Source organism: Miscanthus floridulus, chromosome 7, assembly GCF_019320115.1.
Source record: "Miscanthus floridulus cultivar M001 chromosome 7, ASM1932011v1, whole genome shotgun sequence".
NCBI lineage: Eukaryota > Viridiplantae > Streptophyta > Magnoliopsida > Poales > Poaceae > Miscanthus > Miscanthus floridulus.
Window position 1 is genome coordinate 1,899,708 of NC_089586.1, and position 17,562 is coordinate 1,917,269.

Sequence of the window (17,562 nt, forward strand, 5' to 3'; positions counted from 1 at the left end):
TTACATCGGCGCTATTGGGTGGAGGAAACGTTTAGGGGACAAACCCCTAGGTCCTTGCTCCACCTCATCAGGGCAGGGCTGTTTTGAGCCTGCCCCCTACTCCCAGGCAGAGGGGCTCACCTCCCTTGCATCCCGGGGCATGGTGGTGGAGCCACCCCCTCCATTAGTGCCTCGAACATGGTGGCAGGACTGCTCACTCCTGTTGTCTCTTGGGGCACGGCGATGGAGCTGCCACCCTCCATCGGCACCTCGGGCACGGTGGCTGATCCGCCCGCCCCTGCTGACTCCTGAGGCACGATGGCAGAGCCACCCTGCTCCATCGGCACCTCAGGGGCGGTGGCAGATCCACCTGCCCCTACTGGTTCTGAGGACAGGCTGATGGTTTGGCCCGTCTCTGCCGGCCTCACGGACGCACTTCCCCCCGCATGAAATGGGAAAGGGTCCCTGCAAGGATGAGTGGATACCTGTCAGCGTATCATCGCCCTCTAGGTCATCCCACTTGGTGTCGGTAACTACCTCATCATCATTGTCATCATCATCACTGCCCGTGTCCTCCCCTTGCTCCCGTGCCTACAGCTTCTACTGTTTCTTCCTCATCCTCCTTCGCCTTCCTCTACCGCTTGGCCTCGGTGCGGTTGGCCACCGCCATGGATGGGTCCTTCGGCAGCAAAGACGGGTGATCCATAAGGAGAAGTTTCTTCGGCTGGTCCCCCTATCTCAATATCAATATCAAGAGGTCAGGAGTTCAATTAAAAAGGAGGCACGAGAAATGAAAACTTACGAAGATGATGTACCCCAGTTCTAGCCACATTGGGGGTGCCCTGGCACCGGATACACAACTCAAGGACAGCGCCGGTGTTGTCCCACAGAGGCTCCGTCGCCTCCTTGATGCGCTATGCCACTTTGGAGGGGGAAAGCGCTCCCTCGGCGAGCGCCATCTCATTAAGTGACACCCTGGGCACCATCGTGTGTAGGGGAAGCACGTGCCTCATCAGCGACGCCACCCTCCACATGTGGTAGGCCCTGATGATCCTTGACCTCTTCATGCCCCTCTCCTTTAGGATTTGGATGGCGGTGAGATGGTCCTGGATTCTCTTCTTATCTTTCTACGGGACTCCCCACTTCCTCCATGAGTCTGAGACCTCTTTGATGAGGCGCTCGGTGAACTCTAGCAAGGGGGTGGTTGTGTCATTATTGACGTAGAACCAATGCAAATGCCACCCCTTGTTGGAGGTCGACAGACACATCGGCGGGTACTCGCTGACCTGGTTGTTACGGAGCTGAATGCTGACGCATCCCGTCAGCACGTTTAGCTCCTGCTTCTTCTCCTACTTCTTCTGGAGGGTGATGGTGAAGAACTACCACCACAGGTCGAAGTAGGGGACTAATCCCTAGGAATCCCTCACACTGGGCGACAAACGCCGTAATGTGCTGGATTCCGTTGGGATTAAGGTGATGTAGCTCTACCTTGTAGTAGTGCAGCAATCCCTGAAGAAACTTGTGGGTAGGGATGGTGAATCCCTGCTCATGGAAGTGAGCAAAGGACACGACGTAGCCATCAGGCGGCGACGGTGCGTCCTCATCACTGGGTAGCCGTCACTCCTCAGTGGCGGTCCATGCACAAAGAAGACCACGACAAATGAGGCCCTTCAGGTGCTAGAGGGTGATATCAGCGTTGCACCATGGCTCCATTGGAGGATTGGAGTGGGTGGATGCGAATTTGAGGACGGCTGAGACGCGGATGCGGGAGGTTTAGGTGATTGGTGGCGGAGGTTGTAGATGCAAAGGCAAGGAGGCAAAGTATGAAACCCTAGGGGTGAACCCTTTGGTTTTATAGGGGTGACGGATGCGAGGAAGGCAACCATCCATCTAGATCTCCACGCCTGCCACGATCCACCACGACATCACGTCGTGGGATATGCGCTCGCAATCTCTATCCTTTCCCTTCGAAGGCGCGCTGGACGTTTCGCCTCCCCGGGCAGACCAGGACTCTTTACCGGCAAAAGGGATATGGGTCAAAAAGCGTTCCTTTGGCCTGCCTAGGCCTAGGAGTTCGAGGGCTGGCCCATCAACGGTTTCGATGGCCGTCCCAAGGCACCCTTATGACAAAGGATGGGCTTGTGAGCGGCCAAAACTTAGGTGCATGAGCTTCACGGGAGTCTTGACCCACGATTGAGTCTTAGCTAGGCTGACCCTGGCCGGATCCCCGTGAATGGGATACTAGGATCCCAATTGAGCTATCCGGCTAAACAACCACCAAATCTCATGACCATACCTGGGAAGGACCGACCTCGGCGAAGAAGAAATCGCCATCTTTAGGGCACGCCATGGGCAACAATAGAGGGCCAGGGCTCTCAGAATCCTCTCTTTTGGAAAACCCTCCAAAGGACTATCCTCCTCCTCCGCAGGCTCGGGAGCTACACCCACCGGGTGTGCTCATGCGCACCCACTGGCAAGTCAAAAAAAATCCCCTAGGCAATTCTACTTGAATCACCTAGGGGCTACTGTCGGGGACCAATATTAGGGTACCTGAAGAGGAGGAGCTAATGACCATGAACATTGATTCATCCACGTGATCAAGAGCGCGACTACACCGCTTGCCGGGTCACTCCTCGTCTGTCCACCGAGACCATGGGCCCCACCTCAAGCTGACTACTGAGGACTGGCTCCGCCTCACCCGACGTCTAAGGGCAGACTCCGTCTTGCCTGACCCCCATGGACTGGCTCCACCTCGCTCGATGCCTAAGGGCAAACTCCGTCTCGTCCGACCCTGGGGGTTGGCTCCACCTCGCCCGAAGTCTAAGGGAAGACTCCATCTCGCCCGACCCTCGAGGGCTGGCTCCACCTTGCTTGATGTTTGGGGCTAGCTCTGCATTGCCTGACGTCTAGGGACTGGCTTTGCCTCGCCCGATGTCCGAGGGCTGGCTTCGCCTCGCCCGACGTCTGAGGATAGACTCTACCTCGCTCGACGTTCGGGGGCTAGCTCCGCCTCGCTCAACATCTGAGGGCAGACTCCGCCTCGCTCGACGTCCGGGGCCTGGCTCCGCCTCGCCCAACGTCTGTGCGCTGCTCCTTCATAACTACATGCACAGATAAGGCAGTGCACTCAAGTCAACCGCAATACCGAAGACCATACCCTACACGTCTGTAGAAAAGTACCGTTAGGATATGACAAGACTGGCGCTTTGAGCCCTTCTAGGCATATCAAAGCCCTAACAGTGTTGTAGGCGCCAACATTTGTCTTACAGCGTTGTGTGCGCCGCCATTTGCTCTCGGGCGCAGATCCTGATGGAAGCATACGACTACCACTATGGTCTAGGAGGAAACTCACATCATCTACAGTAACAGACATGCGGTCACTGCATCATTTGCTTCCCGTAGGGTCGTGGATCAGCACCTTGGTCCGTTGCGCCGCCCGCCGGGGCGAGATGGGACATGGCCACTTGCTGACAAAGCTAGAACATGGCATCATCAGCGGATAGACGCCTAGCGTGGCCCTATCAGGATCAGCGGACATGCACCCAGCATGGAGCTATCCCTGGCACCATCTGTCGTGTCAGCGGGGCTCGCGTAGAGGAAAAGGAAGACTCGACATCTTTGAAGGACCTCCTTTGTCTCTTTTTTCTCTTCTTTCTCCCATTTGTAACCCCTGCTTCCCTTTGGTCTATAAAAGGGAAGGCAGGGCACCCCATTAAGGAGATCAATTGCTTCAAGGAACCACGCATCACATTACACACAGCTGAGCAGCAACCAAGCTCTCAGCATCCATTCGACCTTTTCATCAGAGACTTGGGACCTGTCCCTCTCTCGCCCGTTTGTAACCCCTACTATGAACTTTTCAGTGCTAATAACATGAGCAACAGCCATGAATTGGACGTAGGGACATTCTGCCCGAACCAGTATAAACCTTGTGTCTTTATTAGCACACCATCCGAGCCAGATGCGCGATAAACAAATTTACTCGTTGGTGTTTACTCGAAACACCGACAACATGGCTCTGGCTTTAGTTTAGTATGAAGACCTTTTCTAGCTTGTTAGTGGTTATCCAAAAGGGCGCAAGAGGGGCTTGATGAGCTTAGTATAGTGTGGCCTCTATCCCTATGTATATAGCCTGCGCAGAATATGCCATTTGGAAGAGGGGCTCTATATTCCCTTGCCAATTAAAAATCTAGCGGCCCTAACTTGTTAGACGAACTTCTGAAAGACTTCATAGTATACCCTGCCCGCTCACCTTGGAAGTGTTATGGGAGTCATGACCCCGGGCAAATGGGAATGATGACTCACGGTGAAAGTGTACAACCTCTGTAGAGTGTGAAACTGGTATATCAGCCGTGCTCATGAACACGAGCAGCCTTGGACCCTTATAGAATAGATGATGATTAATTGTTAATTGTTTATGATATTCATTATTCATGTTTACTTGATCATGTGTTTATTTGGGTTTATGATAAATTTGTTGCTACTCAATTGCTTAAAACTGTGATTCATTAAAAGCTAAATGCAGTTAAACAAGTGTCTACCTTTTGAGCCTCATGAACCCCATGTTATTCTTATTGAGTACGAGATGTACTTACGCTTGTTTATTTTTTATTACTTGGATAAAAATCCCGAATGGGTAACAGATGACAATGGTTATGAGAATTTTTCTGAGGATTACTAGTCTTGCGATCAACCAGTCGACCGTCCCTGTGGCTATGGAGGCGCCATGGAGTTATCTTTATTTGTTTCCACTTGCTAGACTTTGATATATTTATGTAATGGTTTTAATAATCGTGATGTAATAAAGCACTATGCTTCATATTCTCCTTGAATTTGTCTCTATATTTATGTAATTGATTTATAAACACATAATTTATATCTAGATTTACCTATAAATCTGGGTAGAACACGCCCCCGCCCCGCAAGTGGCGTGGTCGGCAGCAGAAATGCCGTCGTCGATGACCCAGAAGCGACTATCAATGAAGGGCTAGGAGATGGCTGAGCGCCGGCCTTGCTAGTTCTGCTAGTCCTGAATCTGTAACACACATATCTGAAGCAGAATAGCTTTCCAATTCCAAGAACTCAAGAAGTTTGATGCTCGGAAACTATTCGTGAACCTAGCCCATGCATGTTATTGTAAATTTCTTGGGAAAATCTTGATGCTGCACACATTGCAAACACGGATCTAGGATGAAAGTTCAGAGGGGGCTAATCTTCCTCAAAGCACCCATGGGAAAATTTCTTGGAGGGGCTCTATAGGGGCTCCATGGGATCAGCGCTGGTAGGGGGGCTTGAGCCCCCCCCCCCCCCCCACGGTAAATCCGTTCAAGGTCATAATGTAAAGTATTTTTATGGTTGGCCATTGTAAACAAATGTTGAGCAGCGGTCGACTAGCAAAAGAAGCTCTAGCGCACTCGAGCAATGTGTGCCGTGTGATTAGGAGGAGGAACCTGCCCAACATATCCTCTCCACTCGTGTGTTTGCTTATCAATTTCTGGTATTATTTGCTAGCTCAGCTTGAGCTGGACAGAGGTGGCTCCAAGACGTAATGAATTGAGCTTTGCAGATTGGTGGAGAAAGGCAAATCGAAAGATTGATAAGGCCGATAGAAAGGGATTTCATAGTATTGTGATGAATCCGAAGAAACAGGCATAATCCAAAGATTTGGACCAAACCATAAACCAGAAACAACAGGTCCACACAAGAAAAGGGTACAGGAGGAGACATCATCTTGCTACGAGCGACAAACAAGCAGAGGAAACAACAGGCGAGGTGGAAGGTCTAGGCAAACACGACCACAGTAAATCTGGAGAAGAGGAAGCAGATTAGCCACAGAGGAAGAAGACGAGGGTCGTGGAGCACCGAACACCACCACGAGCAGGCGAAGAAGACAAAGTGGTTGGCAAACCGCTGCCGGAGAAGAAACAGGCACACCAACCCTAGCTGCAGCAGAGACGGGAGCGGGTGAACTCCCAAATCGCAAGGGCTAGGAGCATCTACTACCGTGCCGTCTAGAGCAGGGCAAGTGATGAAGGTGAGTGGAGCGAGCGAGGGGAGAAGATGCGGCGAAGAGCACGGAAGGGGATAAATGGATGAGTGAGCCCGTAACTCTTTCTTTGTTTGCCTGTGGAATTCCTTGCGTGCAGTGCATGCAAAAGCTGGAAGGAGAGAGAAAACAAAGCTAGAAGCTGGAATTCCTTGCATGCAGATTTACCGCGGTTGAAGAGACAAATCACGGTCTACCGTTGCCAGATTTGTTCATTAGTTGCCCGTTTTGTTTTTTTTTCTCGTAAAATAGTAGACATACACGTGTGACACGCACGTGTATATAAAAAACATACATAATGGTGGAACTAAAAAATTCTTAGAATAGAACATATATATAATAAATAAGTCTATTTAACAATCTCATCATGGTATGCTCACTCCCCCTCAACCATATTCACTATTGACGCTACTGTGCTAAATTAGTAGAGGCCATTGCAATTATAGATGACATTATTCTTCAGCTTGGAAATAAGACAATAAATTAGTAATTGGTACCCGTAAAAAGATTACATTGGATCTTCAATTTTCAGGTGGCAGGCTGCACTACATAATCAATTTCCAACCTTTCTAGTGCGAGGCTAATATCATATTTCCTAGAAACACTCACCTATAAAACACCTCCAACTGAACCGTAAAACTGCAAACATCTCATATATTTAATTTTCATTGTTTTATAAATTGACTACTACTTATAAATCTCTAAATAATATATTAATGGGAATATTGATATTATGGTAGCACATAAGTTGGCATCAGCTTACCTGTACAAACTTTCGTTTCATTGGCCGATTCCCAGTCAAAGTACTTCTCGAATACAGGGGCTCACATGTCCTTCTAGCATCAACAATATCTACTATAGTAGTTTTGATTTAATCTTAGTAAGAGACAATAACTGTGAATTGACACGGGCAGGGTGAGCGGAAAAAAAAAAACAAGATCGCGTTTCCTACATGGGGATAAATCGAGTGGGCTACAGGGCATTTGATGTGCTGCAAATCGAGGTCAAGCAAATGGGTTTCAGCCCAAGTAAGAAGCCCAATGAAGCGTTCCCTTAGCCCAAGTGGTCGAGTATCGTCTTCTTCCTTCCGACGCCCCTGTCCACAAGCATTCCCTAATACTGAGACACCATGGCACCCTCTATGGCGGGGGAGTCACTCAGAGTTTCAGCTCCTAAGATTAGCAGGCAAGCTATTTGTGGCGGGGCGAGAGGGAGCCACTTTTTTAGCTTCCCTGTCCCAAAGTTTTAAGTCTTATTCTTTGAATGGCTGCATGCAATCCAACCACACGTCTCCTACCCCACCTTTGTTGGGGTCTGCTAGGAAGCAATCTTCTGTGAGGAGTGAGTAATTTGAGCGGAAAGCGGAAAGAAAAAGAAGAAGAAGATTGTGTTTTCTTTGAGGGCAGAAGATTTGTAACTTTAGCCAACCCCTCGGGAAGGTTAGTGATGATTTCCTATCTTGTTCTTGTCATGCGTGTTTCAGATTCCATTTGAATCCACTCGTCGTTCTGATTATTCGTTGCTTTGATGCATTCAGTGCTAATATTGCGACGAAATCCATGGAAGATTAATGGCAACTAGTCCGCCTGTAGTCGAGGAAAAGAATTTTGTGACTGAAACAACAACTGCCCAAGTGCAAGAAATAATATTGTTGAAATAACTAGTCTGATCACTGAAATTGGAAGACAATGTCTACCTTCTTTGGTGTTCTTGTCTCTGATCCAGCGCTGCAGAGCCAGTTCACCCAAGTGCAGCTCAGGACCCTCAAAACAAAGGTAAGCACTAATCACTTCGATCAGTTTTCACTCGCGTACATAGTTCTGATGTTACATATTGTTTAACCGCGTTGCTCCTGTTTTATCCTTTACTGTAATGTAATAGTTTGCAGCTGCAAAGAGACCAAACGCAGAGCATGTAACCATAAAAGATTTGCCCCCAGTGATGGAAAAACTGAGGGGCATCCATGAGGTTCTATCCGAAGAAGAGGTCAGCAAATTTTTAAGCGAGACCTATCCTGATATGAACCAACCTATAGAATTCGAGCCGTTCCTTAAGGTACATAGGATCATTTTTTTGGTCTAACCTACTATCAATTTGTCATTGTATTTATGTTGGGAAAAATTGCTTTAGTAATGCAATCTTGTAATTTTTAGGAGTACTTAAATCTTCAAGCTAAAGGGAGCAGCAAATCAGGTGGTAAAAAGAAACTGAAGGGATCTGTGTCGTTTTTGAAAGCTTCCACCACTACTCTCTTGCATGTCATTAACGAGTCCGAGAAGACTTCCTATGTGAACCACATAAATAATTTTCTGAAAGAGGACCCTTTCCTGAAGAATTTCTTGCCAGTGGATCCAGCATCGAACGAGCTGTTCAACCTTGTTCGGGACGGTGTGCTACTTTGGTGAGCTTTTTTTTAGCAGTGTTACTGCTACTCTGTTATGTTCTTCCACTATGCCATTTCTTCATTTCAACTTTTGTTCATGATCTTCTAAGGCTTGTCCCCTTATCTTGTAATGAATCAGCAAGCTGATCAATGTTGCTGTTCCGGGCACAATAGATGAGAGAGCAATCAATACAAAAAAGGATCTTAATCCATGGGAGAGGAACGAGAACCATACACTTTGTCTCAACTCTGCAAAGGCCATTGGTTGCACTGTTGTTAACATTGGAACACAAGATTTGATTGAAGCTAGAGTATGTTTTCATGTTATCTAATTATTATTTTGTTCTCCCTTATTTTCCTATATAACTAGTCAAGAAGACAAGGAAGTCAATTTTGGAATGATAAAATTGTTGACTAGGTTGTGTATGTCTTGAAATACATTGTTGTCCACAGCAACATTTTTAAAATGAAATATTTTTTTGTACTCCATCATGTTTTACATTTTTGACATCAACACAGTCTTCAAAACATAGTTTTGACTAGTATTTTTCTTATAAAATATTTATAAAACATGGTAAAATTATGCTACATTTTGAAATAAATATTCTTATAACATTTTCGAACATCCAAACTCAACACATAAAAAGTAATATGCAACTAAGTTTGGAATGGTTGACTTAGGAAAACCCCAAAATGTCACTTATCTGTAACTGGAGGGAGTATTAACAAAACAATGGATGAGATAAACATTATCACTTTGGTAGCCAATTTGCAATTTATCAGTTACATCATTTGGGGACTAAATATCTTATGCTTCTGTGCAGCCTCATCTAGTTCTTGGGCTGTTATGCCAGATCATAAAGGTGCGTGCGCACAAATATTACTATATCAATTAGCAATTAGTAAAGAAATCTTCAGCGGTATAGTTTTGAATTGCTACATCATTTGCAAGCAACTATACAGTGGTTCACAATGTGTTTCACTGACCCTGTCTCAGATTCAACTACTAGCTGATCTGGACATAAAGAAAACACCTCAATTGGCAGAGTTGGTGGCTGATGATAATGGCAAGGTTTGGATCATCATGAATTTAAATGACATGCATGTGCAGAAAGAACTATCTACATATATACATGGTTATTACAAAAAGAGTTGAATCAGGGTTAATTTGTTGTTCACTGACAAAATATTGCTAATTTGGTGTTGCCATGATGCTATATAGGAAGCAGAGGAGCTGGTCACCTTAGCACCAGATAAAATGTTGCTTAAATGGATGAACTTCCATCTCAAGAAAGCAGGGTATAAAAAAACTGTGACAAATTTCTCTACTGATGTGAAGGTATGTATATCTTAGTACACCTGGATATTATTCATTGTCATACACCTCCACATGACACTCCTTATAGACAAATGTCTCCTAGACAACCTATAGCATTTAGGAAAAGACATTTCCTTATAGACAGAAACAACTGCACCATGTGTGGCTGTCAAATCACTTGATATATTCACCACATTTTACAATAGTGCTAACACACATGGTGATAATGACTATGGGTAATTTTGTTGTTCTGTATCTTATGGATAGCCTACATGCAGGATGGTGAAGCGTATGCTTACCTTCTCAGCACCCTTGCTCCAGAGCTTAGCTCAAAAACCATGATAGAAACTTTAGATCCAAAGGAGAGGGCGCAGAAAGTACTTGAAACCGCAGAAAAGCTCGATTGTACAAGATATGTAACGTCTAAAGATATTGTTGAAGGTTCGGCCAATCTTAACTTGGCATTTGTTGCTCAAATATTCCAAAACAGGTAAGTACGTAGAGAGAAATGACCTTTCCTATGCCTGTATCTTAGGTTGTCAAGAACTCACAATGAAGTTCAGCAATTAACTAGCATGTGTTATACTTATACCTCTTGCCTATGTCTTCACCATGAACACATTACAATATTTTGATACTGTTGAAATTGAACCTTTCAAATGCATTGTATGGTCAATCTTCTCTATTTTTGTGAACAGTGTACATTTGAATGTGCAAATACAGGAAAACAACTGAAATACATATCATGTCTACCACGTCTTTCATTTAGTTTTTCATACACTAGTACTGATCTACATGGACTGCAATAGCATTCACACCACAGTGAATGTTGAATGTTTATTCAGTTACTCCTCTAAAAGAAAAGAGCATGACTCTTCATCATATCTGCCTAAACTACGAACAACATTTCTCCCTTTGTTAATGCATTTTGTGTGGAACGATTACAAACTTGTGCAGAAATGGTCTATCAACCAACACTGTGGCTCCCATTCATCAAGATACTCCTGATGATGTGGAGGCATCCAGGGAAGAGAGAGCATTTCGCCTATGGATCAACAGTCTTGGAATTCCATCTTATGTGAACCATTTGTTTGAGGATGTTAGGACTGGGTAAGATTTATCTCTAAGAAAAAATGACCTTAGCTTTTTTGGTATATATGTTGCTACCTTACCGAAGTTTATTTGCAGATGGGTTATGCTAGAGGTTCTTGACAAAATTTCTCCTGGGTCAGTTAACTGGAAGCATGCATCTAAACCACCAATTATTATGCCATTTAGAAAGGTTGAAAACTGCAATCAGGTTATCAAAATTGGGAAGGAGTTAAACTTTTCTCTGGTGAATGTAGCAGGAAATGACATTGTGCAAGGAAATAAGAAACTAATTCTAGGTAAATACATGTTTATATATAAGCTTCTTTGATCTTATTCCAATTGTTGCTTTGATGCTCCAGATTTCTTTTAAAAAGTTGTTCACATTTTCACTTATTATTATGGATAGATTATGTTATTTTAACCTATCAAGGTTCAACTGCTTCTATAATAACGTCTATTATCTAAAAGGAAAAAGAAAAAGAAAGGGAGCAAATACATATGTGAGGAGGCGGCTTAAATTACCTTTTTGGGGATATTTTAGGCTTAAATTTCGTACAAGAGGAGAAAAAAAATGCTTCGATTACTTCATTGAGTGTTTTTTTTTTACTCCCAGCTTTCCTGTGGCAACTCATGAGGACTAGTATCCTACAATTGCTAAAGAACTTGAGATCCCACTCTAAAGAGAAAGAGATCACAGATGCTGACATTCTCATTTGGGCTAATAACAAGGTCAAGGAATCAGGCAAAACTTCCCATATTGAAAGCTTCAAGGTTCATCGACTGACCTTCACCATTTTGGCTAAATTGAGCTATCCTGTTATGTGCATAACATTAAGCTGTCCTATTGATTCTCTAGGACAAAACAATAGCAGATGGGGTGTTCTTTCTTGAGCTCCTTAGTGCTGTGCAGAGCAGGGTTGTTGACTGGAACATGGTGAAGAAGGGGGAGGATGGTTTGTATCAATTTCATGTATATATTGTGTTATCCTGTGAATTTTCACGAGTACCATGTCATTTGCTTTCATGGTTGCAGAGGACGAGAGGAAGCTGAATGCAACATACATAATCAGTGTTGCTAGGAAGCTAGGTTGCACTGTCTTCTTGCTGCCTGAAGACATAATGGAGGTAACAAGAGAATGCTGTATTAGTTGCACATATAAATTCGGCAAAAATGATATATAAACAATAACTTCCTTATAACAAGCTTATATAAGTCAACACTAGGCATACCAGTGGTCTCTCTCAGCTCAACCTCCGTCGTCCGTCCTATGAGGCAGTGAAAAGAACAGTAATTTTTTTTCTGTTTGCACTGTCGTGGCAGGTGAACCCAAAGATGATCCTCACCCTTACTGCAAGCATCATGTACTGGAGCCTGCAGAATCAAGGGCCTTACCAATGTCCAGGACCACAGGATGCTCTTCCAGAGGAAGAGGAAGGCGAGGAGGAAGAAGAAGAAGAGGAAGATGAGGATTTTGAAGGAGGCGTCGAAGATGGTGTCTCCAAAACGACCACTTGATAAGAATGCCATGGCTGACTAGGCATTCGCGGTTAAGTTACTGGTTTGTCAAGGGCATTTCAGAAATGCTGAGGCAAAGAAATCCAAGGGAGCTTCAAAGAAGAAAGTTTTGGGTAACATATATAGTTGATTTCATTCTTTGCATGCCAAAGACAAATAGCAGCAATTCTAGTTTGTTTACTAGGAAACAGTGTGCACAATTTCGCAGCCTAATCTTGTAAGCTAAGTGTATGCAAATGTGAGAATAAAACCAAAAATATTTTGCTAGCCTGATAGATCAAGATCATTAGAAGTATTTTCATATTTCTGGGCCTTGGATTTGGGCCTCGTGAGGGGGCTGGTCCTTCTCGTTGTGTGGGCTTGGCCTGCCTGCTTGCCTAATTAATGCAGCTCCATTATTTGAGTTGACATATCCAGCATTTGACCCTGCAGCATTCATGCATGAGCATGATGCCTTGCGATGGGTACTGTTACGGTTCATCTGTATCTGTATGTAAGGTGTTTCTTTCTTTCGGCCCTTGTTTAGTTCTACCTCAACTTTTAAAAAGTTGCTACAGTATCTGTCACATCGAATATTTGTGGTTCGTGTATGAAGCATTAAATGTAGACGAAAAGAAAAATTAATTGCACAGTTTGGTGGGAAATTGCGAGACGAACGTTTTAAGCCTAATTAATCCATGTTTAAACACTATTTGCCAAATAAAAACGAACGTGCTACAGTAGCCCCAAAATCCAAATTCCTACAACTCTCTGCAAACGGGCACAGAAATGGTCGCATGGGGGTATGCAGAGACAGAACCGAAACGCAACTTGTGAGGCTCAATCTGGAACCGAAAGGAAGAACCATCGTCTAAAATGAAAATAAGAGAGCCAACGCAAGACTGAAGAGACAGACATTGACTTTGTGGCCTTCCTTTCTGAGGTTGTCTTGTCTACGCTTCCTGATCTGAGGAGTATGCGAAGAAGTGTGCTAGACAATACTCTATTGTTGTATGTCATCTTTAATCAAGTAAGCAACTTTGACCGGCCTTTTTTTTCCTGTTCCTGCTGAAAAGTAAATGATGATAGCATCAAAATCCCTCCTTTCTTTTTCCTCAATCTTCAGCCTCTGTTTTCTCCAGCATTTGTAAAATTGATCTCTGGTGGCTCACATTGTTGAGTGAAGTTAAGCTGAACTGCCTTTTTGCAATGTTCCAAACCAATAATTCTGAAATAATACAATTTTTGAACAAGTGTTTTGGGGTTTTCTGCTCAATCTTACACGGTTTAATTTGCACAGCGGATCAACCAAACAGACCTTAGCAGTGTTAGAAATTTGCAGCCAAGGTTTGCGGTTTATACCTGATGGTTGTACTCCTTCTCACTTGTGTGAGGTTTGATATGATATATATATTTCTGACTTTATTATCAATATGTAATGTGCTACCAGGAGAGTACGTACACAAAATCAAGTTTTGGTTGAGATACGAGTTCCTCTCGAAACTTAATTTTAAATTTTAACAAATTTATATTGTTGTGCTCTAAATCGACATGCCTTTGCAAAACTCATGCATACCACCTATTTTTTTGAACTATTATGAGACCTGACTAGGCCTGGAGCCCTGGACATAACCTTTGATGTGATTTAACATGCTCTTTCTGGATCAATGACAGGTGCTCTGTTTTCGTTCAGGCGATTGAAAATTAATGTAGGAGAGGTACGTTGTGTAAGCAATTAAGTATAGATCTCAAATTTGTGAAACTTTTTGCGATGTCGATCTATCAGTATATATGTATATGAAGAACAGGTTATGTATTAGTATAATGTCCTCTAATTTATTTATTCCATGGCATGCATTGTACATTAACCACACCATTTGGTCCAAGTAAGCAAGTACGACACCAAGAGAAGAGACAACACGACGACATTAGCTAGTGAGTCCAATCACCACACTAAGACGACGTACACACTACATAGACGCATATGCATCTTTATTTATTCAAATCAAAACCAGACTTCTGCTGGCGACGTAGTAGAGTAGGCCCTATTATGGACATGGACGTAGTACTTATTAGCTACGATACGAGTCCATGCATCTTTTGATGTGGCTTCAGTTGTGGACCTCGGTGAACTCCGGGCGGTACATGGGCTCCGGGATCTCGTCGGCGCGCGAGCAGCACCGGCAGCCGCCGTAGTACCCGCGGTTGCAGCATCCCCACCGGCAGTAGCCGCCGTGGCCGCCGCCAGGGTAGCCGCCCCCGCCCCGCCAGCCGCCGCCCGGGTAGCCGCCACGGCCGGGGTAGCCACCCCCACCGCGCCAGCCGCCGCCGGGGTAGCCGCCGCCACGGTAGTCCTGCACGTCAGCTTTGTTCTCGTCGTCCTTCCTCGGCTCTGCATGATCCAATCAATACGTAGTTACGTACACACATATAGTGCAAGCTACAGTAAGTATATACCGAGCTACTTCGATTCATCAGCTTGCTTTGTTTTGCTTGAAAGCTGAAGCAGTGAAGCTAATCAAACTCACGGGTTTGCTCGTTAGCTGCTGAGGCGACAAGGAAAACGGCGGCGAGCAGGAGAGCGAACACGAGGAGTCGCTTGGACGACGCCATGTTTATCTCTCTCTTTTCTCTGAGAAGCTATGCATGCGAACCAAGCGTATTTATAGGCAGAACAAGGAGGCTGGATATGGCTACCGATCTTTCTGAGATCCATCGTCGTCGGCATGCAACTGTAGTAGGGCTACTAGGGCCCCATGGATAATTATAAGCGTTTGCCGTTGGGAGGAGATGGATGGCATTAACGCTGGCTTCTATCGTGCTTGCAAGTAGCCCAGCCGCCAGTGGCTGCGTGATCTCTCTGCCCGTTGAAATCTTGCATGCTCTCGGTGGGAAACATGCATGCAAGTTTGACTCGGAAGCATGCATGCGCGCATGAACTATTAACACGTGTACGTGTAGCAAAAATTGTAAATGTAATAGGTTATCATGCAGGCATGATGATACTATGCATGCATTTATATTATGTAATAAATATGTTCAACTCGACGAACTGGATAAGGGCGTCGTTCTCAGATAGTTAGTCTAGAAAGAATTCTATTGGCTATCAAGGATAGAGATCAAACAGCTAGCGACTTTAGAATAGCTAGTCTAGCACAATCTTCCAGAAACAACTATCTCACAACTTTCACAACCCTCAAATGCAATGTTTTTTTTAGGCCTCATCTAGCTAGCCATTTGCATTTTGCCATTGAGAACGCCCTAAGCTAGACAACAACTCTCCTCCATCAGTATAAGGCATTCATCGATAATGAGAAAAATAGTATCTAGATGGTTTTATCCACATAAGGTCAAATTCCATAGCATTGTGAGATGACTTTGTGGTCTAGAGTGGGAAGATAACCTGATTTCTTTCTTGTTTTGCCTCTCTAAAGCATTTCCACCAGAACCTCTTTCCCCTTTCTCCTTAAAATCAGGTATAGGGGACTGAGAAAACTGAATTATAGAATTTAAGGGATATGTGCTCCAACAGAGAGCATAGGACATTTATGGAGACATCATCTTGAACATGATTCTAGCAGAGATCAAAAGGTATGAGTGAAGACACGAAGCAAAATTTGTCATCTTGAAGAAAGAACTGAGTTCTATGCCCATTGGAGTTCTATATCGCCCTCGAAAGCAAAAACATGGTTAATACACTGGAGGTAATCATCATGATGAGTCAAATTTGGTTCTGAGAGAATGTTTTTTAGTATATGCAAGCTTAACTAAAAACAAGGGGGCATATGCTGACAACCAAAGTTGTGTCCAAAGGAGGTGGATCGCTCTAGGATGATATGGGACAAATAGCCTAGCTGGACTTGTTTTTGGTAACCTTTTCAAATGACAAGATGGATTCCACCGTTGCATTCCTCTTGACTAGGTGATTGAAATGCATATATAGAATGTTCAATTTGGAGTTTGGATGAGAAAACTATGGCTTCAGGAAGATACACCTTGCAAAAACCGGCTAAGCCAGTTTTGGTAGGCAAATTCGAGTTTAGAGTTGTATTTTGATGTGATTTGTAAGGGTTTTTGACCCCTCACATGATAAGTTCACCCTACCATGTATAATTGTTCGTCTCTTGATCTAACGATCAAAGGTGGCACTTGAGGCTTGCTCACCAACATAGGGAAACTTGCCGACGTCCACGCCATGACGAGGGCCCCTACCTGATGAAAGCTTTGATTATTCCTTTGCTAGTTTGCCCAAAAACTAGTTGTTATCTATCAAGTAAAGCATGATAGTTATCCTTGCAGTTTTGATCATAAATCTAGGCATCATGCATCGTGGAAGTGTGTGTACCTTTTTCGGGGCAAAACCTAATAAAATTGGTGTGATAGTTATGTACCTTTTCCTAGGCAAAACCCAATGAAATTGGCTAGGCCGATTCCTAGGATCATGCCATCTCAATCTGTTTATAATCGGAGCGTTCTAGCTCTTTGTAGTATGGGACCATACTCGTGTCAACAGTAAGTTTTAGGAAAATGCTTATTCAATGCCCCCTCATGGCCATATCAGTTGGTTGGCAAGAGTGTTTGGAGAAGACATAGCAGTACTCAATTCAAGCCCAAGCCCAAAGGCGCAAGGGCAAGGATTTCGACATCCAGCTTGTTTGTCATGATTCGACATTACCCATCCAATATTTGATCGGCAGTCAAGGAATGAAGTTTGATGCTTGTGAGTTGTTTTAGGTGCCCTTGCTATTTTGCATTTTCTTCCTTTTTTTGCATGGGACAACAGACTTTGAAGAATTATCAGGATCCTCGATCGCTTTCTATTATGTTTTTTTATAAAACATACGGATACCAACCAAAAATGAAAAGAGGAGGAGAAATTCTAATTCCACTACGTTTTCTATGTGAGCTCTTACTAAACTCTCAGATCTTTTGGACCGTATATAGATGAGAGTCCTACATTGTAATCATTAATATTCAAAGAAATAGTTCCCTACTTTGCGCCTTTGCATTCTTCTACTTGCATCAACTTGATCATGATAGATGGAGAGACGAGAGAGAAAGGTTTTAACCATTGGTGATGTGTTTTTACAACAACAATGATAAAAAGGAACGATGCTTTATGAAAAAATAAAATAAGAAAGAACGATAGTCTCCTTGTGTGGTGTGTGTGTGTGTATAAAATCTATTTATTCCATGATGAGATGCATGATAGAAGAGTACATTACATCGATCAGCCGCGCAAATCGATG

At 44.1% G+C, this 17,562-nt stretch overlaps 2 protein-coding genes across 2 annotated transcripts; one reads left to right on the forward strand and one right to left on the reverse strand.

The window, feature by feature from the left end:
• The first annotated feature begins 7,135 nt into the window (after nucleotides 1-7,135).
• On the forward strand, nucleotides 7,136-12,601 carry LOC136462340 (fimbrin-5-like). The gene is made up of 15 exons (XM_066461444.1): nucleotides 7,136-7,464; nucleotides 7,563-7,800; nucleotides 7,907-8,080; nucleotides 8,179-8,426; nucleotides 8,548-8,719; nucleotides 9,233-9,271; nucleotides 9,406-9,480; nucleotides 9,631-9,747; nucleotides 10,005-10,216; nucleotides 10,684-10,836; nucleotides 10,915-11,114; nucleotides 11,432-11,589; nucleotides 11,675-11,771; nucleotides 11,852-11,943; nucleotides 12,140-12,601. Exons 2-15 carry the CDS (start codon nucleotides 7,714-7,716, stop codon nucleotides 12,332-12,334), a joined length of 2,019 nt encoding a protein of 672 aa, XP_066317541.1. The 5' UTR covers nucleotides 7,136-7,464; nucleotides 7,563-7,713; the 3' UTR covers nucleotides 12,335-12,601.
• A 1,763-nt stretch (nucleotides 12,602-14,364) lies between these two features.
• LOC136462341 (glycine-rich cell wall structural protein-like) lies at nucleotides 14,365-14,939 on the reverse strand. Its single transcript, XM_066461445.1, has 2 exons — nucleotides 14,842-14,939; nucleotides 14,365-14,705 (listed from the first exon to the last, which is right to left on the reverse strand). Exons 1-2 carry the CDS (start codon nucleotides 14,924-14,926, stop codon nucleotides 14,425-14,427), a joined length of 366 nt encoding a protein of 121 aa, XP_066317542.1. The 5' UTR covers nucleotides 14,927-14,939; the 3' UTR covers nucleotides 14,365-14,424.
• Between the last annotated feature and the right edge of the window lie 2,623 nt (nucleotides 14,940-17,562).

Excerpts from the sequence above, each read along its gene's own strand:
- LOC136462340 (XM_066461444.1), top strand. The coding sequence starts at position 7,714 with ATGTCTACCTTCTTTGGTGTTCTTGTCTCTGATCCAGCGCTGCAGAGC. Across the intron at positions 9,272-9,405 it reads TGTTATGCCAGATCATAAAG|ATTCAACTACTAGCTGATCT; the intron begins GTGCGTGCGCAC and ends ACCCTGTCTCAG. Across the intron at positions 9,748-10,004 it reads ATTTCTCTACTGATGTGAAG|GATGGTGAAGCGTATGCTTA; the intron begins GTATGTATATCT and ends GCCTACATGCAG.
- LOC136462341 (XM_066461445.1), bottom strand. The coding sequence starts at position 14,926 with ATGGCGTCGTCCAAGCGACTCCTCGTGTTCGCTCTCCTGCTCGCCGCC. Across the intron at positions 14,706-14,841 it reads AGCAGCTAACGAGCAAACCC|AGCCGAGGAAGGACGACGAG; the intron begins GTGAGTTTGATT and ends TGGATCATGCAG.